General features: G+C 42.0%; 1 protein-coding gene across 1 annotated transcript; it reads left to right on the top strand.

The window, feature by feature from the left end:
- Positions 1–1,508: 1,508 nt before the first annotated feature.
- Positions 1,509–7,669, top strand: GDF3 (growth differentiation factor 3; the record flags this gene model as incomplete). The annotated part of the gene is made up of 2 exons (XM_082850958.1): positions 1,509–1,776; positions 6,843–7,669. The coding sequence occupies 2 exons, from the start codon at positions 1,509–1,511 to the stop codon at positions 7,667–7,669; spliced, it is 1,095 nt and encodes a 364-aa protein (XP_082707084.1).
- Positions 7,670–25,682: the final 18,013 nt, after the last annotated feature.

Genomic DNA, 25,682 nt, shown 5'->3' on the forward strand with positions numbered 1-25,682 from the left:
CTACTGAAGCCCATGTGCCTAGAGCCCACAGTCCGCAGCAAGAGAAGCCACCGCAATAAGCCTGCGCACTGCAACTGAGTAGCCCCCCCCCCCAAAAAAAAAAGAGTAGCCCTCGCTCACCGCAACTAGAGAAAAGCCCGCTCACAGCAACGAAGACCCAATGCAGCCAAAAAAAAAAAAAAAATAGGTGGGAGAGAAACTGACCAAGATTCAGAGAGCCTGATGTAAAGGGTTTGAGTTTATGAATGGTTATAATTTCAGGGCAATGATTTGTGACCCCAAATCATTCATGACTCTAGAAACCGTCCCCCTTCCCACCACTCTCAATTTAAAAGGTTCAAATGATAAATTTTCATAAAACAGTTGCTTACTGTTTATAAAAATGAAAGGCAATCAAATATATATCTATATATACTCTTTCCATCTACAAATACTGCAGTAATAAAATTTATCAAGATAAAAATATAGGTGGTATAAAATAATGTAAAATGATAAACTGTTCTCAAAAAGCTTGAAAATTATTTGGGTGACAAACAAGCTAATTCTTCTATAGCATTTGAAAAATCTCGTAATGGTTTGGCCAAAACAAAACATAGAACCAAACAGAAATTGATGTATGCTGCCTTGTTTAGACTGCTCAATAACCTACTTGCCTTTACATGTGTAGTTCCTTTAGCCCTGAATGTCTTACTGAAAAATGTCTGCTAAGCTTTGAAGTTTTCTCCACTGTGAACACTTTGTGTGTGCTTACCTTTTGGCAGGCTCTGTGCCGAGCACTTTTAACACATCATCTTATCAGATTTCTATGGCAAATTAGAAGGCAGGTTTTTCTTTTCAGTTGAGGAAACAAAATTTAGGAAGGTTAAGTGACATGTCCAATGTCACAGAGCTAATAAGTACGGGAACAGAAATTACCCAGTCAGTCTGATTTCTGACTTTTAATCAGGAAGGTCAAAATTAGTGGAACAAAATTCAGTCCTAGAGCTGAAAACAGATGGGGAGTGTAGATCAACCTCCCCAGGAGGGGTTTTCCCTCCCCGGTTTGGTTTTCCGCCTGGCTGTGGATATAGTTCAGTAGAACTCTACCTGTGTATTTGTCTAATTAGACTATGAATGACAAGACTTTCAATTACTAATAATATGTTCCTAGCACCCATCTCAGCGCATTGCACATAATAGATGCTTAATGAGTGTTTGTTAAAAAAATAAATGTGTGTCTCCTTTCCACTCAGTCTACTGCTGACAAATCTCAGATTGTTGTAGAGTTAGGTCCACGAGTGGGTAATCTTTCTTTTGTGAATTTTTTTCTGGGAGAGCAGAACTGGGGAAGAGGAAAAAAAAAAAAAATCTGTGCTTTTGTATCCAATTGCCTTTGAGGAGCTGGGAAGAGAGCAATTCACACCTGATTATCTTACCTCAGATAAATTAGCAGCACCTGAATTGCTGGGCAGTCAGGCGCTAGAGCTCTCTGCAGCCCCACTAGCCAGCTTCACCTCAGCTCAGGGGCCATGCTTCCTTCGCTGCCAGGCTTGGCTCTAGGCCTCCTGTTAATCCTGGCCTTGGGCCAGACATTCCAATTCCAAGAACGTGTCTTTCTCCAGTCTCTGGGCTTAGACAAAGAGCCTTCACCCAAGAAGTTCCAACCTGTGCCTTCCATCCTGAAGAGAATTTTCCAGGATCAAGAGGCAGCAGCAACCACTGGCGTCTCTCAAAACTTGTGCTACGTGAAGGAGCTGGGTGTCAGTGGGAACATACTCCGACTTCTCCCAGATCAAGGTGAGGACACTGGAGTCTTTCCTAGAGATGAATCTGGTGTGAAGAAAGGAATAAAGGGGAAGTAACAATTACCGAGGGGTTCATGGGCGGCCACGTACTGGTAATTTACACATTTTATCTTATTTAATCCCAACCACTGTCCCGAGAGGAAGGCAGGTATTCTTATCAAGTTTTTAACAATAAGGAAATTGAGGCTCAGACAGTAGATAACCTGTAACCTATTCGAGATCATACAGCTAGTGTGTGAACAAAGCCAGGATTCAAAATGGTTTTTTCTGAATCAACAGCTTTGAGCTACAATTTAGGTGGAGGTGTGAGGGTGGAATTAGGGCTCAGTCTCCCACTTCTGAGCCCCAAATTTACTCATCCTGGTCCTCTGGGCTCAGTTTGCCCAGGACTTTTGCTTCCTGCTCCGTACCTTCCCATTACTTTTGATGGGTAGAAAAGGCTATTCTTGATTTGTAAATACAAGGCGATAATATATGCCATCGTCATACCCTTCAGTTAATTCAGTAATTTGCCAAACTGACCACCCACCAAAAATTACGCAGATCAACTGTTACAAGTTGATTCTCCAGCCTAGTTCCTGCCCCTCACACCCCGACCCGATTCTTTTCTTTTTCATGTCTTTAAAAAAATTATTTATTTATTTATTTATTTACTTTTGGCTGCATTGGGTCTTCGTTGCTGCGCGCGGGCTTTCTCTAGTTGTGGCGAGCGGGGGCTACCCTTCATTGTAGCGCACAGGCTTCTCATTGCGGTGGCTTCTCTTGTTGCAGAGCAGGGGCTCTAGGCGCATGGGCTTCAGAAGTTGTGGCACGTGGGCTCAGTAGTTGCGGCTCGCGGGCTCTAGGGCACAGGCTCAGTAGTTGTGGCGCACGGGCTTAGTTGCTCGGTGTCATGTGGGGTCTTTCTGGACCAGGGCTCGAACCCGTGTCCCCTGCATTGGCAGGCGGATTTTCAACCACTGTGCCACCAGGGAAGTCTCCCCCACCCGATTCTTATTCAAAGTCAGAGATGGGTGTTGTAATCTGCATTTCTATATAGCCTCCCAGGTGGTTGAGGTGGGAGGAATTGAGAGCCCTGGCTGGTTAGTTTTACAGCAACCGGAAATAAGATTTGAGTCCAAGAAGCATTTATTGGATGCCTACTAAGTGCCGGCAACTGTGTAAGACCATGAGAGTACAGAGATGAATGATAAAGTCAGCTTTTTAAGAGTTTATAGAAGACACATCAACAAACAGATGACTTCCATACATTGTGCTAAGTGTCACATTAGATGCCTTGGGGGTGGGGCTTCAGGGACAATTCCTGGAGGAAGGTTAAGAGGTGAGGGGAGCTGGTGTGAAGGGTTTTCCAAGGAGAGAGTAGGAAATAGCTGAGGCTACTTCCTTCCCTTCACCATGGAAAAAAAACTTTTAATTTTTGTGAGGATCAAAATTCTATCTAATGGTACAGGAAAAGGACACGATCTCATTATCACTCTTCCCTAATGCTCCCCCTAGAGAAAACCACCATTAATAGTTGATGTATATTCTTCCAGACTTTTCTTCTTTGCATATATATAATATAGACTTGTAATTTTTTTATAAATGGGATCATACTATACATTCCTCCAGTATTATGAACATTTTGTTCAAGTCAGAACATATAGTCAACTTATCCCTGTTTTAATGGTTATATGATATTCCATTGTATAGACATGCTACAATTTATGTAACTGATGTCCTGTTGATGAACATAAACATATTATAATAGTGCAGCTTTATATCCATTTGCGTGTGTGTGCGTGCGCGCACTTTTTCTATTATTTCCCTGGATAAGTTCTTAGAAGGGGATTGTTGTATCAAAGGTAGGCACATTTATACTGTTTTGTTTTGTTTTTACATTTATACTTTTGATGTACAGCAAATATCCTTTAGAATTTATACTCCATGTTGAGTGTATGAGAATTCTCACTTACTTTGACGGTAGTCTCTTTAAAATAGAAACTTATTGAAGTAAAATGTACATTCAGAAAAGTGCATAAATTGTACAGAACAGCTCAGTGAAGTTTTGCAGAGTAACTAGCACCCAGATCAAGAAACAGTACGTGACCAGCACCCCAGAGGATCCTTCATGCCCCCTTCTGTTAATCACTACTTCTCTACAAGGGTAACTGCTATCCTGACATCGAACATTACGTATTAGTTTTGCCTGTTTTTGAACTTCATGTAAGTGGAACTGTGGAATGTATCCATTTTCATGTCTGGCATCTTTCATTCAACATTACACTTGTGAGATTTATCCATGTTGTGTGTATTTGTAGTTCATTTTCATTGCTGTCTAGGATTTCATTCTGTTAGTATATGACAGTGTACTTATCCGTGCTGCACTGGGTGGCCATTAGGTAACAACACCCTTTTAGCTTTTAATTTTTGTTAATCTGGTAGCAAAACATGACCTCGTTGTTTTAATATGTTTCTTTAATAAGGTGGAACGATGCCCTTTCAAAGGGATAATGAATCATTTATTTATTTGCTTATTTATTTAAGACTTAGAATATAGTCTTTTATTTTCTTCCAGCTTTATTGAGATATAATTGACATACAGCACTGTATAAGTCTAAGGTGTACAGCACAATGATTTGATTTACGTATACCACAAAACAATTATCTCAATAAGTATAGTGAGGGAAGTCCCTGGCGGCCCAGTGGTTAGGACTTGGCGCTTTCACTGCCATGGCTTAAGTTTGATCCCTGATTGGGGAACTAAAATCCCAGAAGCCGCGCTGTGCAGCCAAAACAACAATAAATCCAATAAGTATAGCGAACATCCACTGTCTCAGATAGATACAAAGTCACAGAAACAGAAACAAATTTTTTTCCTTGTGCTAGAAACTTAGAATTTACTTACTCTTTTATACACGACATACAGCAGTATTGACTATATTTATCATGTTTATTATCTTAAAATGTGAATCATTTATTTTTCAAATAATTGTATTATTATTTGAAAATTTATACATTAAATTTTCAAATTTAAACATTAAATTTATACATTAAATAATGTATACATTATTTACACATTATGACCCTTTTCCTGTTGAGGATTCTTTTCCGTAATGATTTGTGAGGCCTCTTAATCATTTGTACAACTCTTTATATACAAATTACAAGTATTCTTGGTTGTTCTTTCAGCTTTTAATTTTGTACATGATGTCTTTTGAATATAGAAGCTTTTTAATTTTCATGTTTTCAAATCTGTTCATCTTTTCCTCTCTGTCTTTTGGGGTTTTTTTCACGCCTAAGGAATGTGATTTAGTGATATGAGTAAAAAGTGAGACTAATACGTTAGAATTAAAGCTGTGAACAGGAGAGATCAACTGTTCACAGAGGTTGAGAAGGATAAGCCCTGTGAAAACATCCCTGCATTTGCTAGTTAGTCAACACTTAAAGATGTTTATTTCAGTGGACCAGTAAGGGTAAGAGAGTTGGACAATAACAAGAATATATGGTAAGCAGTAGAGACAGCAAACATAGACTAATCTTTTTAAGAAGATGGTCAATAAAAAGAAACGGAGAGATGATATAGTAGACTTGAACAGGAACCTGGGTAATTTTAAATGCTTTTTAATTTTGTTGTTTTTTAATGAGCTTGAAGAGGCATTGTGGTGGAATGGTTAGAATACCTGGGTTTCCACTGTAATTTCTCCACAAGCTGAATGAGCTTAGAAGATCTCTTAGGGTAGAGCCACCCTACCAAACAAGATGGTGGCATCAGGTCAAAGAAGTTATTTGTGGAGAGAAATTGAAGAGGCAAAACAAACAAACAAAAAAAGGGTAAATGTATCCTCTATTGGGCCTTTTCCTAGAGGAGTAGGTGATATATGAAAATCTAAGCAGAGAAGTTAGCTTTGCAAACAGGCGGAGTTCAGCACAATTTCAAAAGATACAGAGAAGGGGGTCCATGTGGAGAAACTGAAGAATCACATTGCATCTCAATTTCCAGTGAAGTGGGAGAAGTATTCAAAAGTATAAGACTAGAGGGCTTCCCTGGTGGCACAGTGGTTGAGAGTCCGCCTGCCGATGCAGGGCACACGGGTTCGTGCCCCCGTCCGGGAAGATCCCACATGCCGCGGAGAGGCTGAGCCCGTGAGCCATGGCTGCTGGGCCTGCGCCTCCGGAGCCTGTGCTCTGCAACGGGAGGGGCCACAACAGTGAGAGGCCCGCGTACCGCAAAAAAAAAAAAAAAAAAGTAAAAGACTAGAAATTATTGACATTGAAAACTGTGGGCTTTAGATAAGAATTACCTAAGGATACAACAAAAGGGAGCTCCAGAGGGCCAGCCTTGGCTGGATGACAGGCGTTTGTTTTGAAGTAAACCTAAGTGGTTACAACACCTGACAGCGTGGGGCGTTCTTAAACATTTTTGTGCCATAGGTCCCTTTGGCTGGCAGTTGAAGCCAATGAACCCCTTCTCAGAAAAAGGTTTATACGCCTAAGATAAAATATTTAGAATTTTAAAAGAAACCAATTAAATACTGAAATACATTTATAGAAATATTTAAAAAATGAATGTGTGTGTAGTAATGCATATGATATTTTATTCATGCAACAAATAACAAGATCTAAAGAAGGGACTATACCATCAATTCAAAGTTGTTCGAGCATAAATGTTATTTTAAGCTATTTGCAACAACTTAATATATGAACATACCTATGATTTTTATTGGTAACAGTGTCATAGATGCTTACAATATTATTGGGATTTGTCGCCTATATTCATAATTTAAAGAAATGCTAAATGTCACTTAGAGTTTAGTGAAGATAAAGATGTGATTCTTTTTCCCATCCAAGATTATAGACCTTCTCAATTCTATTCAGGATCCCTTGGGGACCTGCAATATGAAGATAAGTACCTCTGGCCATAAATGAGGAGTGAGAGAAACAAATCCTCCCAAATGGCTGAGTTTAAGTATAGCTGAGAATTTCCCGCCCTTGTTTTGTATATGTGGATATACATATAACATTTGACATTTACATCACACAGGTGGAGGTGACTCACATCTCTCTGTCCCCGTCTAGGTTTCTTTCTTTACTCCGAGAGCCTTTCCCAAGCCTCCTCCCGCCTACAGAAGCTCCTCTCCTTTAACCTGTCTGCGATTAAAGATGGGGAACAGTTAACAATGGCCCAGCTGGGCCTGGACTTGGGGCCCAACACTTACTATAACCTGGGACCAGAACTGGAATTGGCTCTGTCCCTGGTTCAGGGGCCACACGGGCGGGGCTGGGCCACCCCAAAGACAGGTAAAATGTTTGCACTGCAGTCAGTACCATGGCCTCAAGGTGTCCTTCACTTCAATCTGTTGGATGTGGCTAAGAGGAATAGTTACCCCCGGAAGAACTTAGGTTTGTTCCTAGAGATACTGGTCAAAGGAGGCAGAGCCTCTGGGGTGAATTTTCAGCTTGAGGACACCTGCGCCAGACTGAGACGTTCTCTTCACGCTTCCCTGTTGGTGGTCACCCTCAACCCTGAGCAGTGCCACCCTCCTACCCGCAAAAGGAGAGCAGCCATCCCTGCCTCTAAGGCTTCTTGCAAGAACCTCTGCCATCGTCACCAGCTGTTCATCAACTTCCGGGACCTGGGCTGGCACAAGTGGATCATTGCCCCCAAGGGTTTCATGGCAAATTACTGCCACGGAGATTGTCCTTTCTCACTGACCACCTCCCTCAACAGCTCCAATTATGCTTTCATGCAAGCGCTGATGCACGCCATTGACCCAGCAGTTCCCCAGGCTGTCTGCATTCCCACCAAGCTGTCCCCCATCTCCATGCTCTATCAGGACAACGATGACAATGTCATTCTACGGCATTACGAAAACATGGTAGTTGATGAGTGCGGGTGTGGCTAGACTCTCAGCAATAGAACAGAAGGGGTGTTCTTGGGGTAAATGTTCTAATAAAACTATCTGGCTTATGACCTTTGGATCTGAATTGTCAGTATATTTATGTTTACAGTTTGTCTTCTTGGAAAATCCATCCTAATTAATGATGTCCCGAGTTACACTTACACACACACACACACACACACACACACACACACACACACACACAGCCTTAATGATCTTAGTTAATTTTCTGCATTACGCTCATGGGAGTATATTAGATTCTAGATAGAAGGAAACAGTCATTTATTGATCTTCTATTATAGGCAGGCATTATTCTATGTGCTCCTTATAAATATATTCCACTGGTCTTTGAGGTAAACATTATTATTTATGTTTCATAGATAAAGAAGGTGAGATTTAGAGCAGCTAAATACCCAATTTTTCTAAAGTCATCTACTTTGTGAATTCCCTGGTGGTCCAGTGGTTAGGACTCAGCACTTTCACCACCGAGGCCCGGGTTCAATCCATAGTTGGGGAACTAAGATCCCACAAGCAGTGCGGCACAACCCCAGAAAAATAAATAGAATAGAATAAAATTTAAAAAAATAAAATAAAATCAACTTTCTCTGCCAGACCTCATATGCTATGCTAACAGTGTTACTTAAAATATATATATATACATATATATATATATGTATGTATAGATATATAGGGACTTCCCTGGTGGTAAGACTCCGCACTCCCAATGCAGGGGGCCTGGGTTCGATCCGTGGTCAGGGAACTAGATCCAGCATGCCGCAACTAAAGATCCCGTGCACCCAAATAAATAAATAAATAAAATTAAAAAAAATATATATATAATAATGCAGAAAAATATATCAAAAGAGTACTTGAAATCTATATTGATATCTATATTTCCTTCTGGTCTTTTATGAATATTATATATCCTATAGCTAAGATCAGAGCATACGTATAATTTTGTATCTTCTTATATTTACTTATAGAAATTTTTTTCAAATCACCAACATCTACATAGTTAATTTAATGACTGTATTATATACAATTATTTAGATACATATTTTACATAAAAGAATGTTTATCATTGGACATTGTGTTATTTGCAATTTTCATGGTGGAATAGTGTTATGACTGTTCACAAATCATTCTCCACATTTTGTCCCCATCTCCATAGAAAAATTTCAGACGTGAAATTACAGGGTTAAAAGTATAAGTTGACTCTTCTATAATTAATAGAAGATATATATTAAATAAAATATATTGATCTTAAAACAAATATGCATATATTATGGGGTAAAATGCAAAATTCACATGGACTTCAAATGTAAAACTCTAGAGTTGGTAGGATACTTCGGGTTATATCAGGAAGTATGAAGTCACTTCTCTTGTTTGGAGAATTAAAGAGGAAAAGTCTGTGAATCACTGGTTTATTTAGTCGTTTCTTTTCTTTTTTTTTTTTTAAAGTTTTTACTTCCCTTCAATGATGATAATAGCTACTCGGCTTTTTAAAATTATTAATTAATTTATTTATTTTGGCTGCGTTGGGTTTTCGTTTCTGTGCGAGGGCTTTCTCTAGTTGGGGCAAGCGGGGGCCATTCTTCATCGCGGTGCGCGGGCCTCTCGCTATCTCGGCCTCTCTTGTTGCGGAGCACAGGCTCCAGACGCGCAGGCTCAGTAGTTGTGGCTCACGGGCCTAGTTGCTCCGTGGCATGTGGGATCTTCCCAGACCAGGGCTTGAACCCGTGTCCCCTGCATTAGAAGGCAGATTCTCAACCACTGTGCCACCAGGGAAGCCCTAGTCGTTTCTTTAATTCCAATTGTCACTACCTTAAATCAACCTCACCATTCTCATCTGTATTATTGCTATCATTTTTAACCTGATCTTTTGTTTTTATTTAAAAATTTTTAAATGTAGATTATTATAATTTAACTATATTATGTATATATGCAAAAACGCCTGCATAACCCTCCCAGACCCTTTTCCCATCCTCCTAATGAAACCACCATCCTGAGTTTGGTGTCCACCTTTCCCATTCATTTCTTTATAATTTTACTACATATATTTGGATCCATAGACATTATAAAGTGTTGTTTCACAAATATGTAAACTTTATAGAAACAATATTGCAGTGTATTTTTCTAACCCTTTTTTTTTTTTTTTTTTTTTTTTGCGGTATGTGGGCCTCTCACTGCTGTGGCCTCGCCCGTTGCGGAGCACAGGCTCCGGACTCGCAGGCTCAGCAGCCATGGCTCACGGGCCCAGCCGCTCCACGGCATGTGGGATCCTCCCAGACCAGGGCACGAGCCCATGTCCCCTGCATCGGCCGGCGGACTCTCAACCACTGTGCCACCAGAGAAGCCCTCTAACCCTTTATTTCTCTTAATTTATTATTTCAGAAATTCTTATAGGTTGATACAGGTATGAATATAACTGATTTTTTCCATAGCTGGATAGTAATCCATTACATGCATATTACACAACTGGTACCCATTATGCTGTTATTGGACACTAAGAACATTCACACAGACTGTTAACAATCATTTGTGTAGAGTGAATACAAAATCTCTTGGCAATCTATTTGTCTAGGACTTCGGTGTAGGGCAGCCGTGAATATACACAATTTGTAAGGACAATGGAGAAGAAACTACAGAGATTGTAACAACGAGATTGTAACAACTCTAAACGCACCTCTTGAACACACAAAAAAGTGATCTTTATTTATTTATTTAAAAAAAAACTTTATTGGAATATAATTGCTTTACAATGGTGTGTTAGTTTCTGCTTTATAACAAAGTGAATCAGTTATACATATACACATGTTCCCATTTCTCTTCCCTCCTGCGTCTCCCTCCCTCCCACCCTCCCTATCCCACCCCTCTAGCTGGTCACAAACCACCTAGCTGATCTCCCTGTGCTACGCGGCTGCTTCCTACTAGCTATCCACTTTACGTTTGGTAGTGTATATATGTCCATGCCACTCTCTCACCTTGTCACATCCTCCCCCTCCCCCTCCCCATATCCTCAAGTCCATGCTCTAGTAGGTCTGTGTCTTTATTCCCATCTTACCCCTAGGTTCTTCATGACCTTTTTTTTCCCCTTAGATTCCATATATATGTGTTAGCATACGGTATTTGTTTTTCTCTTTCTGACTTACTTCACTCTGTATGACAGACTCTAGGTCCATCCACCTCACCACAAATAACCAAAAATGGACAGAAGACATAAATAGACATTTCTCCAAAGAAGATTTACAGATTGCCAACAAACTCATGAAAGAATGCTCAACATCATTAATCATTAGAGAAATGCAAATCAAAACTACAATGAGATATCATATCACACCGGTCAGAATGGCCATCATCAAAAAATCTAGAAACAATAAGTGCTGGAGAGGGTGTGGAGAAAAGGGAATCCTCTGCACTGTTGGTGGGAATGTAAATTGATACAGTCACTATGGAGAACACTATGGAGTTTCCTTAAAAAACTGCAAATAGAACTACCATACGACCCAGCAATCCCACTACTGGGCATATACCCTGAGAAAACCATAATTCAAAAAGAGTCATGTACCAAAATGTTCATTGCAGCTCTATTTACAATAGCCAGGACATGGAAGCAACCTAAGTGTCTATCAACAGATGAATGCATAAAGAAGATGTGGCACATATATACAATGGAATATTACTCAGCCATAAAAAGTGATCTTTAAAATGCACTCAGCATGCTTCCCTGGTGGCGCAGTGGTTCGGAGTCCACCTGCCGATGCAGGGGACATGGGTTCATGCCCCGGTCCGGGAAGATCCCACATGCCGCGGAGCGGCTGGGCCCGTGAGCTATGGCTACTGAGCCTGCGCGTCCGGAGCCTGTGCTCCACAACAGGAGAGGCCACAAGAGTGAGAGGCCCGTGTACCGCAAAAAAAAAAATAAATAAATAAAATAAATGCACTCAGGGACTTCCCTGGCACTCCAGTGGTTAAGACTCGGTGCTCCCCCTGCAGGGGGCATGGGTTCGATCCCATAAGGATCCCATAAGATCCTGCATAAGCGCAGCGCTGCCCCCCAAAAAAACGCACTCAGCTTGTCAAGCGTGTCATTGGAATGAGAAACACTGTTCTGACGGTATCAGTGAGAAGATGACTTTGGACAAACCATCATTCAGAAGGAGTTAGTAAAACAATCGAGACAAAGCCAACAGTAGGAACTAACATGTTTACAAAGCACTTTCAGATTATATTTGTTTAAGAGCTAAGAAATTGATGGAACAGAAGAAAGATCAATCAATGGTTGTTTTGCTTTGCCACTGCGGTCCCAGCCGTATCCTCTGTTTTGAGGGGCCAGGATTTTTTGATGCACCCTCAGACTTGAACAAGGACGTCTGATTAGCATAAGCAAAAGTCATAAAAATTTCACATGTGAACCAGTTATCAGTGTGTGAGTTTACGATAAGATGCCAAGGGAAGAGGGCCAGACAGTGTACTGGGTTTCCTTAAAAGTAAAAGGGCACAAGTAGTCATCCGAATGTGTATTAGGAAATCAGAGGAAGGGAGTTAGTTGAAGTCTAAATGGCAAGCAAGGTTCATGAACGTCCAGATCCAGACACTAGAGGAATTCTAGTCATCTCAGACCATGCCGCTCCTATGAATATTCTGCAGGAAGGAATCCAACAACATGCTTGGTTGAATTCTGGCTCTTTTATTTGTAATACTGCACATGCCAGGCCTATTTTCTTGAGTATGTAAGCCGATCATATTGATTGGGGTGATCCCATTACAAATCATCCTGTTGGGCAGATTATTTCTGAAGTAAATTATCTCTAGTTTTACTTTTATTATTTATTGAGTGTCTATTATATGCCAATTACTGTACTAGGTCTTGGGAAATAAAGATAGATGGTCACTTTCACCACAGTGCTTAAAATCTAGCTTATTTGGCTATAAATTATTCAAATATCTATAAGTGAAAAATTAGCATACACCCCAATATGTGAATATTTAATTATTCAAATCATAATAATTAATGGCTATGTTACTATATTGAATATTAAGTGAAAATTAGCATATGCTGCAATATATGAATACATGATTATTCAAATTATATTAATTACTATATTAGTATATGGTACTTTAAAAGTTTTAAACAGAAGTTCTAATGCTTCCTTCCCTCATCTCAGTGTCTCAGGGATAGAAGTTCTAATATTTTCTTTCCCCCACCCAGATGTTTCAAGGTGTATGTCCCCCAGGCTGCATGCACCTCACCTTCGGTACTACTTTTTTTTGGACCGTGCCTCGGCTTTCAGGATCTCAGTTCCCCAGCCAGGGATTGAACCCGGGTCACGGCAATGAAAGCCTGAATCCTAACCACTAGGCCACCAGGGAACTCTCTACTTTTTGTTTTTTTTTTTGACTGAGTACAACATTGACAATGATAATCCTGTTCTGACATTAGCCTGATAATGATCAACCTTTCTTTCATGACCTTTCTTACCTTAAAACTTGAGTTCTTTGGGTTAATTACTGAAATTGCAGGAATGTATCACCAACCTGACTGACCACAATTCCTGAGGCTGCTTTGCTAAATTTACTTCTGAATTGAACTGAACTGTTACAGATTTCCTGAGTTGAAGAAATAGATTTTGATTTGGGGGGGCGGGTGGTGTCTGTGTTTAATACCTTCATGTTATTTTTTTAAATTGTTAAAAAAGATAGTGGCTACTTCCTTCCTCTAGTAGTTCTGCTGCTGGCAGGTTTATTCACTCCTGAGTTAATCAAGTCATCTCCTGAGGTCACACACGAACCTAGAGAGAAACATGCATTCCTGGCCTCCTGGCTTTGTTGCCACATTACCCTGCTTCGTTTTAGAATCTTAAAGGTCCAGTTAGATCAGTCTATAAATAGGCATGTGCCAGTGAGTTAAGCTGTACACTGTGATTTGGGCAGAATGGCGCAAAATAGAAATAAATTATACACAACATGTATAGCACGTGTATTTCAGGACATTTCAAGACTCATGATCTTTAATGGCAGGCCCGTCCATGTGCCACAGGCCGGTTTGGTTTGAAATTTCACCATCAATTTAATTCATTTCAACTTGACATTTATTGAATGCCTTGAAAGGTGGAAAGAAGGGCACAGATTCTGCCTTAGGGTAGTTTGTCATCATATGATGTTCCAGCTAGATTTCTAAAACCTAATTAGAATAGCCTCCATCTTGCTCTGACCTGTTTTAACTAACTCACTTTGACTTGCTTTTCAGATGACCTGTTTGGTTTCTGCTTAGTTTTATCATTGCACCTAGTATTTTTCTCTTTTGAACACTCCCCTTTACACTCCCCTCTTTGTAAGCATTCCTCATCCCAAAGAGAAGGTAATAACCTCAAGAATCACAGAAGCCCATCACGAGACCACCTGATGCCAGCCTTGACGGTCTTCAGATGATCTCTGGATGGAAAAGAATGCAGACCCTGCACATACCCTGATCTTTATCAACCACTCTGCGCCTTGAACCGTTACTCCTCACTGCCCCCTCCGAGGAAACACACAGTCTTGAGGGCATTAAGCCCACAGTGGCTCCCTTTGCCTGGCAAAGCAATAAAGCTATTTTTTTCTGCTTCACCCAAAACTCTGTCTCTGGGATTCAATTTGATCCCAGTATACAGAGTCCGGGTTTAGGCAACAAATTCGGTGGCTCGTATGGGGGAAAAACTCAGGGATGGCCCCACTGGGGTCCCTTGGCTCGATCGGAGGCTCTGAGTTTCGTGCCGGCCTCTTATACAGAGCGGAGGGTTGGAGGACTCCTTAAAAGGTCAGATCGCCTGGGACCTGGTGTTTGGAAAGGTCGAGCCCGGGTTACACCCAGCCCACCGTGCTGGCAGTCAGAACTCCAAGGCGGAGTGGAGGGAGAAATGGGGTCGCCCTAGCAACTGCCAAGGCCACCTTCGCCTCAAGGACACTCCTTTCTTCCTCCTCCCCACGCCAGCCTGAACCTCCTACTCCGAGGAATTATTTGGGGGAAGGAGGAAAACAGCATTTGGAACGCTGTAACACCTTGGCCAGCATTAGGGTAAGTCCCCCAGCTTGCACGCCGAGGCCCCTTTGGCCTTGTCTGTTTGGGGAACTCCTGGTTCCCACCGGGGGGATTCCCCATTTCAGGAATCCCATTTGGAAGGTGCCTCTGGGACTAAAGTCACGGGCTTAGTGGGACTTGGAAGCCAATTTGAGCTTTGTGCCGTTTGGTTTTGTTGTTCTGGTTTGAGGCTCCTGTTTGCTGGTGAGGATTCTGATTTGCTTTTGGTCTGTGCCCGCATGAATGTTTTTCTGATCGAATATGGGAAGCACTTCTTTGATTCCATCCAACAGCCCCCTGGGGAAAACTCTGGCAGGCTGGTGGACCTATAGTTATAAACCTATGACTAAAAAAAGAATCACATTTGATTGTAATGCTGTTTGGCCAATGTACATTCTTGAAAGCGAGTAGAGGTGGCCTTTGTTTAGTAGCCTAAATTCTTGTATCATTCTCCAGCTAGAATTGTTTCGTCACAGGAATGGAAGGCAAGGGAGATCCCGTATGTTCAAGCATTTATGCAATTACATAATAAAGAAAGTGAGGGAATTCCCTGGCAGTCCAGTGATTAGGATTCTGCACTTCCACTGCAGGGGGCACAGGTTCTATTCCTGGTTGGGGAAATAAGATTCCACATGCCACGAGGCACGGAAAAAAGAAAAACAAACAAAAAGTGAGCAGCCATGGGCTTCCTTGGTGGCGCAGGGGTTGAGAGTCCGCCTGCCGATGCAGGGGACGCGGGTTTGTGCCCCGGTCCGGGAAGATCCCACATGCCGTGGAGCGGCTGGGCCCGTGAGCTATGGCCGCTAAGCCTGCGCGTCCGGAGCCTGTGCTCCGCCAACAGGAGAGGCCACAACAGTGAGAGGCCCGTACTGAAAAAAAGAAAAAAAAAAAGTCAGCAGCCAGGTAGTAGACTGATGGTACAAAGAGAAAAGAAAAGTTCTCTTCCTCCAATGGTGGAGAATTCCAGGATTCCAAATGAAAAGCTGGATGACAATTTTACAACGCTGGCTGTTATGAATCCGTTGTAGCCCTAATTTTGCCGAGCACCACCTGCTCCTCCCTTGTTGATGGAGGCCTCCCGGGGCACCTCCACCACCACCTCCATCACTGCAAGCACCACTTAGTAACCTATCTGTGCCCATCTGTAACGGGGAAGAGCAAAATCTATTTCTTTTACCTTTGCTTTTTGTTGCTTTTGTTACTAGAATCACTAAAAGGATGCTGTCTATAGCTGTAACATACATAATATAGCCTGCCACAGGGAACCCTGCCCCTCTGCCTGAATGTTAAATAAACTAAAGTGCCTTGGAGATTGGTTCAAGATGGCAGAGTAGAAGGACGTGCGCTCACTCCCTCTTGCGAGAGCACCGGAATCACAACTAACTGCTGAACAATCATCGACAGGAAGACACTGGGACTCACCAAAAAAGATACCCCACATCCAAAGACAAAGGAGAAGCCGCAATGAGATGGTAGGAGGAGCACAATCACAATAAAATCAAATCCCATAAGGGCTGGGTGGGTGACTCACAGACTGGAGGACACTTACACCACAGAAGTCCATCCACTGGAGTGAAGGTTCTGAGCCCCACATCAGGCTTCCCAACCTGGGGGTCCAGCAACGGGAGGAAGAATTCCTAGAGAATCAGACTTCGAAGGCTAGCGGGATTTGATTGCAGGACTTTGACAGGACTGGGGGAAACAGAGACTCCACCCTTGGAGGGCACACACAAAGTAGTGTGAGCATCAGGACCCAGGGGAAGGAGCAGTGACCCCATAGGAGACTGAACCAGACCTACCTGCTAATGCTTGAGGGTCTCCTGCAGAGATGGGCGGTGGCTGTGGGTCACCATGGTGACAAGGACACTGGCAGCAGAAGTTCTGGGAAGTACTCCTTGGTGTGAGCCCTCCCAGAGTCCGCTATTAGCCCCACCAAAGAGCCTGGTAGGCTCCAGCACTGGGTCGCCTCAGGCCAAACAACCAACAGGGAGGGAACCCATCCCCACCCATCAGCAGACAAGGGGATTAAAGTTTTACTGAGCTCTGAGCAACACCCAGCTCTACCCACCACCAGTCTCTCCCATCAGGAAGATTGCACAAGCCTCTTAGATAGCTTCATCCACCAGAGGGCAGACAGAAGAAGCAAGAAGAACTATATAATTCTGCAGCCTGTGGAAGGAAAACCGCATTTACAGAAAGATAGACAAAATGAAAAGGCAGAGGACTTTGTACAAGATGAAGGAACAAGATAAAACCCCAGAAAAACAACTAAATGAAATGGAGATAGGCAACCTTCCAGAGAAAGAATTCAGAATAATGATAGTGAAGATGATCCAGGACCTCAGAAAAAGAATGGAGGCAAAGATTGAGAAGATGCAAGAAATGTTTAACAAAGACCTAGAAGAATTAAAGAACAAAGAAACAGAGATGAGCAATACAATAACTGAAATGAAAACTACACTAGAAGGAATCAATAGCAGAATAACTGAGGCAGAGAATAGATAAGTGACCTGGAAGATAGAATGGTGGAATTCACTGCTGTGGAACAAAATAAAGAAAAAAGAATGAAAAGAAATGAAGACAGCCTAAGAGACCTCTGGGACAACATTAAACACAACAACATTCGCATTATAGGGGTCCCAGAAGGAGAAGAGAGAGAGAAAGGACCCAAGAAAATACTTGAAGAGATTATAGTCAAAAAGTTCCCTAACATGGGAAGGGAAATAGCCACCCAAGTCCAGGAAGCACAGAGTCCCAGGCAGGAGAAACCCAAGGAGAAACACGCTAAGACACATAGTAATCAAACTGACAAAAATTAAAGACAAATTATTGAAAGCAAAAGGGAAAAATGACAAATAACAAACAAGGGAACTCCCATAAGGTTAACAGCTGATTTCTCAGCAGCACTCTAAAAGCCAGAAGTGAGTGGCATGGTATATTTAAAGTGATGAAAGGGAAGAACCTACAACCAAGATTATCCTACCTGGCAAGGATCTCATTCCAATTCGAAAGAGAAATCAAAAGCTTTACAGACAAGCAAAAGCTAAGAGAATTCAGCACCACTAAACCAGCTCTATAACAAATGCTAAAGGAACTTCTCTAAGTGGGAAACACAAGAGAAGAAAAGGACCTATAAAAATAAACCCATAACAATTAAGAAAATGGTAATAGGAACATATATATTGATAATTACCTTAAACGTGAATGGATTAAATGCCCCAACCAAAAGACACAGGCTCACTAAATGGATACGAAAACAATACTCATATATATGCTGTCTACAAGAGACCCACTTCAGACCTAGGGACACATATAGACTGAAAGTGAGGGGATGGAAAAAGATATTCCATGCAAATGGAAATGAAAAGAAAGCTGGAGTAGCAATACTCATATCAGATAAAATAGAGTTTAAAATAAAGAATGTTACAAGAGACAAGGAAGGACACTACATAATGATCAAGGGATCAATCCAAGAAGACATAACAATTATAAATATATATGTACCCAACATAGGAGCATCTCAATACATAAGGCAACTGCTAATAGCTATAAAAGAGGAAATTGACAGTAACATAATGATAGTGGGGGACTTTGACACCTCACTTACACCAGTGGACAGATCATCCAAAATGAAAATAAATAAGGAAACACAAGCTTTAAATGACACAATAGACCAGATAGATTTAATTGATATTTGTAGGACATTCCATCCAAAAACAGCAGATTACACTTTCTTCTCAAGTGCACATGGAACATTCTCCAAGATAGATCACATCTTGGGTCACAAATCAAGCCTCAGTAAATTTAAGAAAATTGAAATCATATCAAGAATCTTTTCCAACCACAACATTATGAGATTAGAAATCAGTTACAGGGAAAAAATGTAAAAAACACAAACACATGGAGGCTAAATAATATGTTATTAAATAACCAAGAGATCACTGAAGAAATCAAAGAGGAAATCAGAAAATACCTAGAGACAAATTACAATGAAAGCACAACGATCCAAAACCTATAAGATGCAGCAAAAGCAGTTCTAAGAGAGTTTATAGCAATACAAGCCTACTTCAAGAAACAAGAAAAATCTCAAATAAACAATCTAACCTTACACCTAAAGGAACTAGAGAAAGAAGAACAAAGAAAACCCAAAGTTAGTAGAAGGAAAGAAATCATAAAGATCAGAGCAGAAATAAATAGAAACAAAGAAAACAATAGCAAAGATCAATAAAACTAAAAGCTGGTTCTTTGAGAAGATAAACAAAATTGATAAACCTTTAGCCAGACTCATCAAGAAAAAGAGGGAGTGGACTCAAATAAAGTTAGAAATGAAAAAGGAGAAGTTACAACAGACACTGCAGAAATACAAAGCATCCTAAGAGACTACTACAAGCAACTCTATGCCAATAAAATGGACAACCTGGAAGAAATGGACAAATTCTTAGAAAGGTATAACCTTCCAAGACTGAACCAGGAAGAAATAGAAAATATGAACAGACCAATCACAAGTAATGAAATTGAAACGGTGATTAAAAATCTTCCAACAGGGCTTCCCTGGTGGCGCAGTGGTTAAGAATCCGCCTGCCAATGCAGGGGACACGGGTTTGAACCCTGGTCCAGGAAGATCCCACATGCCGCAGAGCATCGAAGCCTGTGCGCCACAACTACTGAGCCTGCACTCGAGAGCCCGCGAGCCACAGCTACTAAAGCCTGCGTACCTAGAGCCCGTGCTCCGCAACAAGAGAAGCCACCGCAATGAGAAGCCCGCTCACTGCAATGAAGAGTAACCCCCGCTTGCCACAACTAGAGAAAGCCGCGCACAGCAACAAAGACCCAACACAGCCATAAATAAATAAATAAATAAATAAATAACAACTTAAACCCGCCTCTGGCCTATCCAGCTCCCCCACTGGCTGAACAGGCTGCATTGGCAGTTGTTCCAACTGCCCCCACCATGCCGTCAACATATTCACTCCTTTCACGGCTTCCTGTTTCCCCTACCCATGGGGAGAGAATAGAATTTTCTGTTAACCCCTAGGGCACAGGGATCTGGTTTAGTATCACCATCTAAGACCCAACAGGGCACCGAATTTGAACCGGGATCCACTTCGCAACAGTGCAATTTCCCTTGTGCCAGGAGGCCTTAATGCAAATGGCCAGCCAGCTGGGTTCCTGTGGATGTGCAATCCATTCTCTACTTTGGATTTGCTTAACTGGAAAAACCATAACCCTGCTTACCAAGAGGACCCCCTCCGTGTGACTGAACTTTTCCCCTCCATATTTGCCACTCACCATCCCACCTGGGCGGACATTCACACTCTTATGAATATAATGCTTACTGAGGATGAAAGGAGGATGGTCATTGACAAGGCTAGAGAGGAAGCACACCAGCTCCACCTAGTGGATCCAAATGGAACTCCAGAAGCAAATCTGTCAGTCCCTATCGCTAAGCCTAACTGGGATCCTAATAGTGGGGGCATGCCACTTCTAGAACATTATAGGAGGTGTGTCTTAGTGGGTCTTCAAAAGGGGGGTACCTAGACAAAAGAGGTTAAGCAAGATTCCGGAGATAAAACAAAAACCAAATGAGGATGCAGCAGAGCTCCTAGAAAGGATTTATCAAGCTTATATGTGCTACACGGATGCAGACCCTGAGGCCCCTGAGAATGCAAGGATGATAAATATGACTTTCATTGGGCAAAGTGCCCCAGATATAAAGAAAAAATTACCGAAGTTAGATGGTGCATTTGGAAAGAACCCTTCTCAATTAGTAGATGTTGCTTTTAAATTATTCAACAACAGGGAACAACGACAGAAGCAAGAAGATGAAAAATTGAAGGCAGCTTCTCTGGCAGCAGCATTGAATTCCCGGAAGGCGAGCAACCTAAAAGAAGGGAAGCCACCATTGAAGAAGGAACAATGTGCTTATTACAAGGAGGAAAAGCATTGGAAAAGAGATTGACCTAGGCTAAAGAAAAAGAAAGAAAATAATAAAAAGGAGACAGGAGCTGCTCATATATGGTAGAAAGAGAGGAACACTGACATTGAATGAAGAGGCCCGAAGACTCCCTTGGACTTGAGGCGTCCAATTCTAAAATCCCCACAAGAGCCCTGGGTAATGTTGACAGTGGGGAACAAGTTGATTGACTTTCTAATAGATATGGGTGCCACGTATTCTGGAAGGACCTTGGAAAAAGAAATGTCCTAAATTAAAGACGGAATGCACCAAAACACAGAGGGACCCTCCGGTGGAGGTTATGGTCACCAGGAAGGAAAGTTCTGAAGAAGAATATAGTGACTGATGGGACCCGGGGCTTCTCGCCATGCTGGTGGCGCCAATGGCTATAGCCCCACAGGAGCCCCGGGTACAATTAACAGTGGAGAATGAACTAACAGATTTTTTGGCAGATACTGGAGCAAACTACTCGGTTCTAAATTGTAACCTGGCCTCTTTGAGCTAGTCCACAGTGTCAGTAGTGGGACGTTTCAGGACAAACTCAGCAACGTCCTCTGCTCCAGCCCCTGGAGTGCAAAATAGGACAAGAGAAATTGAAACGTAATTTCCTGTACGTATCGGACTGTCTAATCCCTCTTTTAGGAAGAGACTTGGGCAGAGTAAATGTGCAAATAACATTTTCACCTGAGAAACAACTTCTGCCTTTAGAAGTGCCACTGGAAAATGCCCTAAGCCTCCAAGAGTCGCTCGAACAGCCAGGAGAGAAAGCAGCTGAGCCTATTCCAGAAAGGATCCAGGAAAAAGTGAGTAAGGCTGTCTGGGCTAGCGGGGCGCCCAGACGGGCCGGATTCACTGCCCCGATTCCTATCATTGTAAAGACAGGAATGACTTGTCCAAGGAAAAAACAATATCCTCTTAAAAAGGAAACTATACAGGGACTTTCCTGGTGGTCTAGTGGTTAAGACTCCACGCTTGCAATGCAGGGGATACGGGTTCAATCCCTGATTGGGGAACAAAGATCCCCCATGGTATGGACAAAAAAAAAAAAAAAAAGGAAGCCATATAAGGAATCCAGCCAGTTCTAGACCGGTTTTTGAAGTACGGACTAATTAGACCTTGCAGATCTCCTTATAACACTCCTATTTTGCCAGTTTAAAAAGCCTCACAAGGGCTTCCCTGGTGGCGCAGTGGTTGAGAGTCCGCCTGCCGTTGCAGGGGACATGGGTTCGTGCCCCGGTCTGGGAAGATCCCACATGCTGCGGAGCGGCTGGGCCCGTGAGCCATGGCCACTGAGCCTGCGCGTCTGGAGCCTGTGCTCCGCAACGGGAGAGGCCGCAACAGTGAGAGGCGCGCATACCGCAAAAAAAAAAAAAAAAAAGAAGAGTATGTAGATAGACTAGATCAGTTTTTTCGGTGTGATTATTTACTCAATTTCTCTGTCCTAAACATTGGTCTTGAAAGTGTGGCTCTCCACATAGAGGTACTAGCCAAAATTACAGAGCAAGCCCTTAATGACAGCCCACAGAGCTTGACTTTGTTAAACACTGAGGACTCATTAATGGAAAAAGCTGTGCTTCAGAACCAGATGGCCCTGGATATCTTGACTGTCTCACAGCGGGAAACTTGTGCCTTAATTCATACTGAATGTTGTATAATACTTTTATACCCGATGAGTCAGGAAACATAACAACGCTTCTTAATGACGTGAAATCTCCCATCCAGACAGTAGATAATTCAGATGCTTATGCCTGTGAAGTTGCTTCCCGAGTCTCCAATTGGTTTTCAAACTTGTTTTCCTGGATCCCACAGGGCCATCCAATCTATCTTCTCAGGAGTTTTCCAGTTCTTACTTTGTTTTGTTGGTTGCAATGGGAATATGTGTTCTAGCTAGAATCATGACTTGTTGCCTGTCGTATTTCTGCAAAACTACCACCAGGGCTCTTGTCAAACTGCCTGCCAGTTGGCATGAGAGTGTTCATTCCTTCCATAAGAAAAACCCCTTCTTGCCGTCCCCGCCCTCCCCCCGCCCCCCCCCCCCGCCGCCGCCCCTCCCCCGCCCAGCTTCAGCAAGAAACGGCCAGATGAGATTGATGCCCACGTGCCTTTTTCCATTGAAATGGAAGGAATAAATTAACAGTGGGGTTTTTATTCCAGCTAAATTGATAAGAACTAGTTAAAATAGCTTCCATCAAGCTCTGATCTGTTTTAACCTCACTTCGACTTGCTTTTCAGATGACAGTTTTTGTTGTTGTTTCTGCTTCGTTGTATCATTGCACCTGGTATTTTTCTCTTTTGAACACTCCCCTTTACATTCCCCTCTCTGTAAGCATTCTTCATCCCAGAGAGAAGGTCACAGCTTGATAACCTCGAAAACCACAGAAGCCCATCACGAGACCACCTGATGCCGCTTTGATGGTCTTCAGATGATCTCTGGATGGAAAAATACGTAGGGCCTGCATGTACTCTTTCCTTATCTACCACTCTGCTCCTTGAACCATTACTATAAGACTCCTCACTGCCCCCTCCAATGGGGACACACAGTCTTGAGGGCATTAGCCCACTGTGGCCCCCTTTGCGTGGCGAAGCAATAAAGCTGTTGTTTTCTGCTTCACCCAGAACTCTGTCTCTGAGATTCAATTCAGTGCCGGTGTACAGAGGCCAGGTTTCGGCAACAATGACACATCCCCAAATCAGGTCAGGCCTAAATTTTCTTTTAAAATAAGAAAATACGGCATAAATATCAGGACATCAAGTGTTGTTCATGGGTTATTTCTTTAGCACTTTATTTTCTACTCAAGACAATATCAAGCACTTCAACTATTATCACAAAGTTTCTTTCTTTTTTTTGACCACACCATGCGGCATGTGGAATGTGGGATCTTAGTTCCTTGACCAGGAATTGAACCCGTGCTCCCTGCATTAGAAGCATGGAGTCTTAACTAGCGGACCACGAGGGAAGTCCCCTTTTAAAAGATTTTATTGAAGTACAGTTGATTTACAATGTTGTGTTAATTTCGGCTGTACAGCATAGTGACTGAGTTATACATATACATATTCTTTTTTCACAAAGGTTTCTGTACTCTGCTTGTGAGTGGAGCAGTCAGAGTGCATGTCTGAGATCTGAATCTGTTAATTTTTGAGGAGTGTTTGACTGAAAATAGGCATTTGCTTCCGTTTAAAAGGCTAGGGAAAGAAAAGAGCTAGGATCTCTTGCTTTTATCACCTTTTCTGGGCAGAATTGATTGGCAATGATTACATACAATCATAAATACATTCCCTAATTTTAAGTGGGCTTTAAAAGCAGATAGTCCGCTCTCACTCTTGTTTGTTTGTTTAACCGTTGCTTGACAACGTTAAACAGCAAGCTGGTATGACTATTTTGGACAAAAATGTATCACAAAATTTGTAACCATAACCTTTGCTGTGTCCCAATAATGTAAATTTATCTTATTGAGAAAGATGCACACAGATCTTAGAGAAAACTATTTAAGGACTCCCCTGGTGGCGCAGTGGTTGAGAGTCCGCCTGCCGATGCAGGGAACACGGGTTCGTGCCCTGGTCCGGGAAGATCCCACATGCCGCGGAGCGGCTGGGCCCGTGAGCCATGGCCGCTGAGCCTGCGCGTCCGGAGCCTGTGCTCCACAACGGGAGAGGCCACAGCAGTGAGAGGCCCACGTACCGCAAAAAAAAAAAAGTTTTTAAGAATGATTGTTTTAGCCACAATCTATTATTTTTGTCCTTAAACCCTGTCCTTCAACAATAATAATAAAATCAATAGCTATTTTGAAAGGAAGACTATAGCTACCACAGGTATAAACAGAATGCAAATGGAATATGAGAGGAGGATTGAATCCCTCTAAATTATGGAAGTGGGGCTGCATTGATATCGGTAGTCAGAGATAGTAGGACATTTATGAATGAAGAGGAGGCTTGCAGTTAGGGAATTTTAGTTTAGAGGAGAAGGTAGAGCAAAGGAAGAAATAGATGGCAGAGATTGAGAAGGACTTGAAGAGTCTTAGAAAATTATGTACTGGCGGTTGGCTCTGCTAATTGTATTGCTTTTCTGCCCTCTGTTGATAAAAACAGGGAAGAGCAAATTTATTAAACCATGTATGGTTCCTTATATCTAGAGGATCAAGGGTCTTATTGAGAACCTGGTAAAACATATAGATTCTCCCCCAGAAAATAATACGCGTGAACACACAATATTTTGCATATAACTTCAGTTGCTTCATAGAATCCTTGCCATCAAACTGTGGGATTGTGAAGAACACTTTTCTCTTGAGCCAGGTATTTTTCCCCTTTGTTGGTGTCTGTTTAGGATCCTGTGTGTATGAGTACACATGAACTCTTTTGTAATATTCAGTTCCTTGTAAGGGACCTATTTCTCACATTGTCAATTTCTTTCCATCCTCATATCTCTATGGTTGGTTTATTATTATAAATGCCCCTTCAACTACTGAGACCCAGTTTTGTTCATGTCAATTCCTTGTGCTAATGAATTCTCTCTAGCCCCAGGCAAGACAATCCCCTGACTTTCCTTGGAACACTTTTGCTTTGGTTTGGTTTGCTTTACTTCAGTTAACTTTTTTATTATGTCTTAAAAAAAAATGGAGATATAATTCACATACCATACAATTCACCATTTTAAAACATAAAATTCAGTGGTTTTAAAAATTATATTCACAAGATGTACAATCATCACCACTATCTAGCTCCAAAACGTTTTTATTGCCCCCCAAATAAACCCCATATCCATTATCAGACACCCCCCAAGTCTTCTCCCCCAGCCCACTCCCCATTCTCTGGCAATGCTAATTTACTTTCTATCTCTATGGATTTGCCTATGCTGGAAATTTCATAAAAATGGAATCATACACTCTGTGGCCTTTTATGACTGAGTTCTTTCACTGAGGATAATGCCTTCAAATTTCATCTGTGTTTTAGTGTGTATCAGTACTTCATCCTTTTTATAGCTGAATACCATCCCATTGTGTGGACAT

Source organism: Leucopleurus acutus (assembly GCF_964270905.1).
Source record: "Leucopleurus acutus genome assembly, chromosome: 11".
Classification (NCBI taxonomy): domain Eukaryota; kingdom Metazoa; phylum Chordata; class Mammalia; order Artiodactyla; family Delphinidae; genus Leucopleurus; species Leucopleurus acutus.